Consider the following 7,825-nt stretch of genomic DNA (forward strand, 5'->3'; position numbering starts at 1 on the left):
CTTGAGTGGAAATCTTGAAAATAACCTGTCAAATGACCTTGGGGACCAAGCGGGACAAGTAGGCTACTCTTACCTTGACTTGAGTAAAAGTTAACTGAAGTGCAATACATCTTTGCCTGCACTTCAGTTAACTTTTACTCCCTTAGTTGAGTAAAATATTTCAGTGGACCCATTGTTCTGCTTGACTGTTGTTGTTTTCTTACTTCAAATTCTAAAATGACACATTAATAAAATATTGTATTCACTGTTCTTTCTTAATTTGTTGCACAACAGAAATCAAGACAGATCAGATATGTAGTGGAGGGTAAACGCACCTTTTATCAGGTCCATCAAAGTGATATGATAATGTATAGCCCATTATTTAAAAAATACGACATTGTATTTAATTTTTGTTTATATTGTCCTGGCCTAAGCCTAATATAAAGAGAATCCTTCCTAGTTTACGATAAGTTGTGTCCACCACTGCAATGATCAAATCATCTTGCGCATAGACTGAAATATCCAGCAGAGGGCGCCATTACATTGCAGAAGAGAGCATAATACACCAGTATAAAAAACACGTGCCATACAAGCCTATCTAGTAGCGTATCAATGTCATCCAGTTGTTCAATCAGCTTTATTTAAGCACAAAGATGACATAAGAGATATAGCCTATTGATCCAGACAGGCCCCGGGGAAGCTGCTGCTGCTCTGTCGGCTCCTCAGTGGCTTCTGCTGGCCACTGGAGAAAAAGGTCCTCCCTCCACAATCGTGTTGTTATTGACCAGTGCAGTGAGGGAAACGGATCGATAAGCGGATCAGATTGATTAGCGGTCCAGAGGAGCCACAGTTGGAGGGACTACACGCCGCGCATTTCATTTAGGTCAGAGGAGCGCCAGACGTCTACAAGTGCGGGGCAATTTCACGTGGTGGAAGGTAAGGGAGATCTGCGTGGACATAATGTACGCGCACTGCTAAATCTGTAGGGAATTAAATTAAGGCTGGCATTTCATTGGAGAGTGAGAGGACCAGGGGCAATTAGGAGACAAATCAGATCTGAATGTAGCAGTCTGAGCCGGTGCCGTGTGCAGCTTTCTGAAAAAACACGCGGTATAACACGGGACTGCACTGGCACGTTTATGTATTTATTTTTTCCGGGCAACTGGGTAGTCTATTTCGGGTCCCATCCCATTCCATGATGATTCGTGCAAACATGCATTCTCTGTCTCTAACCATACCTCGTGATTCATTCATTAGACTACATTGTAGGCTATATCAGTAAATGGCTGTGTGAATGAACCTGTTACAGCTTTACTACAGTATATCCAGTCAGTCAGAGGCCTCCCAGTCTAATTCTGGCCTGGGCTGAAGGAGGGTGTTGCACGGCTGGAATTACAGCGGTGGCTGCATGCATTGCTGCATCTGCTGCAGTGTGGAGCGCCACCAAGTTTTATACTGAGAGAGAGAGAGAGAGAGAGAGAGAGAGAGAGAGAGAGACGCAACGGGAATATAGAGGAGAGGGAGAGCTCAATAGTGACCCCCTCAAGAGTGAATATAGAAAAAGGTGACAGCTCCCAGTAACCACAGGATGAGCAGGCAGCAGCAGGGAGTGAGTGGATGAGTGTCAGCTTGTGTTGTGTGTTTTAGGGACAGTGATCGAGCAGAATGGACCCGGTGAAGACTGCAGTGTCCCTCCACATCCTCCTGTGCTCCGCATGGGCCCTGTCCCATCACACGTACATGGACAGCATCCTCTCAGCCCGCTCAGGTACGTTAGGTGTGTGTGTGTGTGTGTGTGTGTGTGTGTGTGTGTGTGAGAGAGAGTGTGTGTGTTGTTGGTTTTGTGTAGTAGACAGACGATCATCAGGGCTAGGCAGCACATGTTGCATGCACACACCTTGATGATTTATCGTCATAGGTTGTCGATGATGCACACTGCTATCTGTCTGCCTGTCAGCTCTCAGGTTGCTGGGTGAGCCCATGAGGTTTGACCCCTGTTGTCTCGTGTCACCGCCTCCACCACCGCTGTTCCCTCCGCCGCCGCTGCTGTGGAAGCGTGGGAACCCTGTAGGTGTTCACACACACACACACGCGCACGGGCACGCGCACATGCAGGCGCACGCGCACGCACACGCACACACACACACACACACACACACACACACACACACACACACACACCACACACACATGTGCATACATAAATGCACAGACACATATGATTAAGCATGGGTCACTTGTTGGAAGCCTACTCGCTGTTGTGAAGACACTCAAATCTTGGATTTGGTGTGTGTGTGTGTGTGTGTGTGTGTGTGTTGTGTGTGTGTGTGTGTGTGTGTGTGTGTTTGAAGGGTGGCATTGGCTTGTTAGAGCCAAGTGTTGACGTCGGAGAGGAGCAGAAGACACATGAAGAGGGGGTACCGGGGTGCGCCCCTGGACCTCCGGGACCTGCAGGACCCCCCGGTGCAGAGGTGAGGCCCGCTTCAGAAGGGAAATGCTGCACAGTGATGGAAGCCTCAGATAGGAGGACACTGTGGCTACGCTGCTCTTCAGACTGATTCAATCATACGTGCATCAGATAGTGGAGTCCGCCTGCTGTAACCATTTTAAGACAATAGATGGGAATATTGTTAAGCAAGCGTGGAAATGAAACCAAATGACCGTTTTAGTATTGATCTGTATAGAAGTGCACTGCGCTCAGTGGGGTTATGTGAGCTGGATATAAATGTGGTCTCGTTTTTCAGGGTCACGGTGGATTGCCCGGCATTCAAGGACCAAAAGGGTTGAAGGTGTGTGCGTGTGTGTGTGCGTGCATGCATGCGCGTGTGTGTGTGCGTGTGCATGCGTGTGCGTGTGCATGCGTGCGTGCGTGCATGCTTGGTTTGTAGGCTACTGTCTTGAACTGTACCTCTAATGTTATTTGCTATTAGCAGTATTTGTGCGTGCGTCCTTGTGTGTCTCCTCTCTAATGAGAGCCACGTCTCCTCTCCCCTCATTTGTCCTCCAGGGGGAAATTGGACGTCCGGGGTCAAAGGTGAGCCGCCCCTCCCCTCCTGCCTGTCTCGTTTCCTCGCTCGTCCCTCTCTCGTCCCCATGCTTCATATAGCACGTCCTTGGAGTAATGGGATCTGGACACTGTCACTGTCTCTCTCTCACTCTCTCTCTCCCTCTCTTGTCTCCTCTACGCATCCTCCATCTCTGTGATGTGGTTTGTCTATTGATGTGCTCAGAATATCTGTAGCCGCTAAATGGTTCATGCTACATTAGTCCCACCAGCCACTCTAACCACACAGCAGAGCCTGAACACGTCCTCAGCTGTATCCTGTCATCCTCCTGCGTCTCTCCTCTCTATCATCCCCCTCTTCTTTCCTTCTCATCTGCCTCTCTCTCTCTCTCTCTCTCTCTCTCTCTCTCTCTCTCTCTCCCCTTGCCTTGGCCTAGCTCCATTAGCCCTTGTGCTGGAGTCCGGTCCTGCTGATCCAGGCTATCCACGTGGCTGTGCTTCTGCACTCTAATCTGGCTAAGTGGCTGTGCGCTCTCTGTGATAAATCACTCCACACAGCAGCAGCTCCACCGCCGCTCTGCAGGCTGCGCTTTTAATGGCAGGCGGGCTAACGGAGAGCACGCTGCTAGATTCAATGATTAGATCTAAGTTTTGTCCTCCTCGGCCATGGCAGATTAGGAAATCACAAGAGCTGATGTTGATTACACATTGTTGTATGTACGGTATTTGTATTTCATCTTTATAGTATATTTATTTTATATTTAGATTCTTTAACCATACTAGTGCAGTGCGCGTTCCCCTCCCTCCCCTTCCCCATTCAAATTGCACAAAATGTTCTCGATTCTTGAGATGAAGCATTTTTTGTGTTGCCAGTATAGGTGGCGCTGTGACTATGCGTGTGTACAAATTGCATGGAATTTGGCACCACACTCTGTCTGGGTCCCAGCAGCGCACTCCCCGAGTTTGAAGTCGATCGGTGTAATGCTTCTCGAGATAAACCAAGTTTTGTGTTGCCAGTAGGTGGCACTATGACTATGCGGGTGCCTGAATTTCACGGAATTCGGCACTGCACTCCATCAGTTCCCCCTAAGCGCACGCCCCGAATTTGATGTCGATCTGAGAGGTTCTCAAGATATGTGAAGGACATACATACATACATACATACATACATACTTACATACATACTTACATACATACATACATACATACATGCATACATACATACAGTACATACATACATACATACATACATACATACATACATACATACTTACATACATACTTACATACATACATACATACATACATACATACATACATACATACATACATACATACATACATACATACATACATACATACATACATACATACATACATACAAACAACAGTTGCTCCGTCTTATTATAGTAGTGAGATTAGTCTCAGTGAGATTAAGCATCTCATTGCGGGTTGCTGACCAACAACCATTAACAATGTATAAAGTCAGAATACACCCAAACTCAAATAAATTACATAACAAGAGAGAACAAGATATAATTCTGCTCTGTTCCCCCCCAACACCCCACTGTTGACTAATTGTTGGTTTCTTTGGTGTTGCTGTAGGGTCGTACCGGAGCCCCAGGCCTACCCGGGAAACAAGGACTACATGGATGGCCTGGTCCCGATGGACCCAAGGTGAGTCTTATGCTATGCCTTCTATGCCCATGGCACCCCAATCAAACATTCTCCAACAAATGGCAACATTCTCGTTGGCAGTTGTTGGAGAGTGTGCCATGGGCTTAGACACATAAACAAGGATTGAACGTGGAATCTGACCAAACATCTCCAAACAAGGACAGGCAGCCATGGCACACCAAACAAACATCTGTTTGTCTGTGTTTATCCGTGTTTGTTGTAGAATGTTTGATTGGTGTGCCATGGGCTCTAGAAATATCAATTAATCACTTTGGCCAATTACAGTAATCAGCTCCAATAGGATGTTTTATAAAGTATCATTATGGGCGGAACTTGGCTCAGATAGTGGCCGATAGTAGCCTCTACATACAGTACATCACCATTTTGCATGGAGGCTCCATACATGAAATCAAGATAATGTCATTAGCTGAGATCATTTATATTTCAATGAAAGTTAACTTTAAGACAGCTTTATTTGTAAATCATAGCATGATAAGGTTGTTGGTTATATAATGGCATTATTAATGCATTAGCAAGATAACTGCTGCTCTGCATTGAGCTATGAGAGCTCTGCTGGCACTCACGAGAGGTGCAGCCATACTGTAAATGTGCGATAGACTTTAGATGTTCAGTACAACAGTTATCCAGTTTCTAATAAAGTCAAAGATAGCTCATTTCCGACAGTGGGAGGGGGGTAATATCGTCCGATTAATTGACTATCAACTTTTCCCCGCTCCAAACGATGGTTATTGTATCAGTCTAAAGGTTGGGAAACAATGACTTGTTTGATTTTATTTTATTCAGGGTGAGAAAGGGGATCCAGGACTCATGGGGTTACCAGGACTGAGGGGACCCCCAGGGATAAAGGTTAGACACATTCACTTTGTTCACACAGTCATTTAGTCAATGATAAAGGACCATATTTGATGTCGTCCTTACAAGATTATTTGAAGGATTATAGGATTTCCTCTTGTCTCATCTGCTTTTGTACCCCTCTCCTCAGGGTTTGCCCGGCTACAAAGGAGAGAAGGTAAGCCCAGAATTATATGTCCCGTCGTACTTGTATTGTCAATAATCACCTTCTTCTTTTATAAATATATATATATATATATATATATATATATATATATATATATATATATATATATATATATATATATATATATATATACGGTATATACGTATATATACGGTATATATTTTTTCCCCTCCCATTTTCTCCCCAATTGTACTTGGCTAATTCCCCCTGCTGTCCCAGTCGTTGCTCCACCCCCTCTGTCGATCTGCGGAGAGCCATAGACTAGCACATGCTTCCTGGGTACATGTGCAGTTGCCAGCAGCTTCTTTTTCCTAGGCCTAGGCTGCACGATATGAGGAAAATCTGCGATGTGCGATAACATTGTTCAATATTGCGATGACGATAGGACTTGCGATAAACAAACAAATATTGAAGTATAAATATTAGCTATACAGTTCCTATGTTTCTGCTTTAATACTGCTAACATAGACACCCAAAACATTCATAGCTCTCTGTTACCGACTCTAGCCGAAACTACACACAGCGTGTTTGGGCTTTGGCGGAGGGGTGGAGCGCACCACTGCAAGAGAAAGGTGTGTGCTGGATTTGGATGAACACAAGACACAACGATTGCGTGCTGAGTGTGAATGCATGGCGTGTATAAATAAAATCATTTTTGTTATTTGTTGAGATTCAGGCAGTCTTTGCGATATGTTTATTGTGTGTGTTCATATCGCGATGGCGATGAAAATGCGATTTATCGTGCAGCCCTACTTTTCACCTGACAGGAGTTTCACCGGCAGGACATAGCGCGTGGGAGGGTCACCCAATTCCCCCCAGTTCCCCTCCCCCCAAACAGGTGCCCCGACCGACCAGAGGAGGCGCTAACGCAGCGACCAGGACACATACCCCTCCGGCTTCCCAACCGCAGACACGGCCAATTGTGTCTGGAGGAACATCTGTCCAAGCCGGAAGTACCGCTGCCGGGAATTGAACCCGGGTCTCTGCGGTGGTAGGCGAGTGCTTTTAACACTACACAGACGACCCCAATAATCATCTTCTTCGTCCTTTTTTTGCTCTGTCTCTCCTCTTTCTTGGAAGGGGGCTCGTGGTGACCTTGGAGTAATAGGACCGAAGGGAGATAAGGTTAGTAGAGAAATGTCTTTTTCTACAGATGCAATTGCCGAAACTCCTTTGGAAAGCATTGTATTATTGAATCCCCTAAGAGCCGAGCTATGTTTGATGTTTGTTGGGACCCAAAATGGTTCACAAGCAAGTTTCTACCACGCCCAACATGTCCATATTTCCATCATGTATTAATAAGCACTTGGGTTTAGTCTGAGAATAAATGTGCCAAATTTGAGTCTCCTCACCGCCTGCTCTGCAGAGGTCATCGATTTCTCTTCTCATTTTGTCTCTATATAGGGCTCCATCGGTTTGCCCGGGATGCTCGGACAGAAGGTAAGCAGAATAAAATACTGTGTAAAGTCTCAAATCAGCGTTACATTGAGTATTACTCACCCCCGCTGCTCTCCCAGGGCGAGCTGGGACCCAAGGGAGAGGCGGGAGTCTCGGGAAAGAGAGGACCCACCGGACGCCCGGGGAAGAGAGGCAAACAGGTGAGGAGAGGGGGCTTGAAGGAGGTGTTGAAGAGGGAAACAGAAGAGGGATGCACAAGTGCACAGGGTCTTTGGATACATTTATAGAATAAGTGTGTGTGTGTGTGTGTGTGTGTGTGTGTGTGTGTGTGTGTGTGTGTGTGTGTGTGTGTGTGTGTGTGTGTGTTGTGTGCGTGTGTGCGCGTGTGCGTGCGTGTGGAGGAGGGGGTCAGCCAGTTGGTATCAGATTTTCCATGCATTTCACACACACACACACACACACACACACACACCATCACTCGGCTGCTCCTCCTTCAACAACTGACAGCTATGTCCTCTCTCTGGCTAATTCAGTCACTCAGGCCTCACTTCCAGCTCTAAATATAGACATCTGTATGGGCGGAGGGGTCTTTGGCGTCTTAGAATTTCTGAGTCTACACATATATACAAGACAAGAGGCAATGCCATCTAGGATCACCTTCAGTGAGTGTGTGTGTATTTTCTAATATTGTGATTAGGGTTATCACGATACTAGAATTTCTAACTTCG

At 46.1% G+C, this 7,825-nt stretch overlaps 1 protein-coding gene across 1 annotated transcript in view; it reads left to right on the forward strand.

Moving 5' to 3' along the window:
- Window positions 1–1,644: 1,644 nt before the first annotated feature.
- Window positions 1,645–7,825, forward strand: part of LOC310785547 (uncharacterized protein) — a gene marked incomplete at both ends in the record, with an annotated part of 9,276 nt that continues 3,095 nt past the window's right edge. Inside the window, 11 exons of the mRNA XM_083646666.1 lie at window positions 1,645–1,747; window positions 1,937–2,046; window positions 2,331–2,450; window positions 2,724–2,768; window positions 2,987–3,013; window positions 4,589–4,660; window positions 5,465–5,527; window positions 5,664–5,690; window positions 6,780–6,824; window positions 7,104–7,139; window positions 7,217–7,297. Coding sequence (XP_083502792.1) covers window positions 1,645–1,747; window positions 1,937–2,046; window positions 2,331–2,450; window positions 2,724–2,768; window positions 2,987–3,013; window positions 4,589–4,660; window positions 5,465–5,527; window positions 5,664–5,690; window positions 6,780–6,824; window positions 7,104–7,139; window positions 7,217–7,297 — 729 coding nt within the window. The remainder of the gene's footprint in view (window positions 1,748–1,936; window positions 2,047–2,330; window positions 2,451–2,723; window positions 2,769–2,986; window positions 3,014–4,588; window positions 4,661–5,464; window positions 5,528–5,663; window positions 5,691–6,779; window positions 6,825–7,103; window positions 7,140–7,216; window positions 7,298–7,825) is intronic.

The sequence above is a fragment of the Poromitra crassiceps genome (assembly GCF_964638095.1).
Source record: "Poromitra crassiceps genome assembly, chromosome: 11".
Lineage (NCBI taxonomy): Eukaryota > Metazoa > Chordata > Actinopteri > Beryciformes > Melamphaidae > Poromitra > Poromitra crassiceps.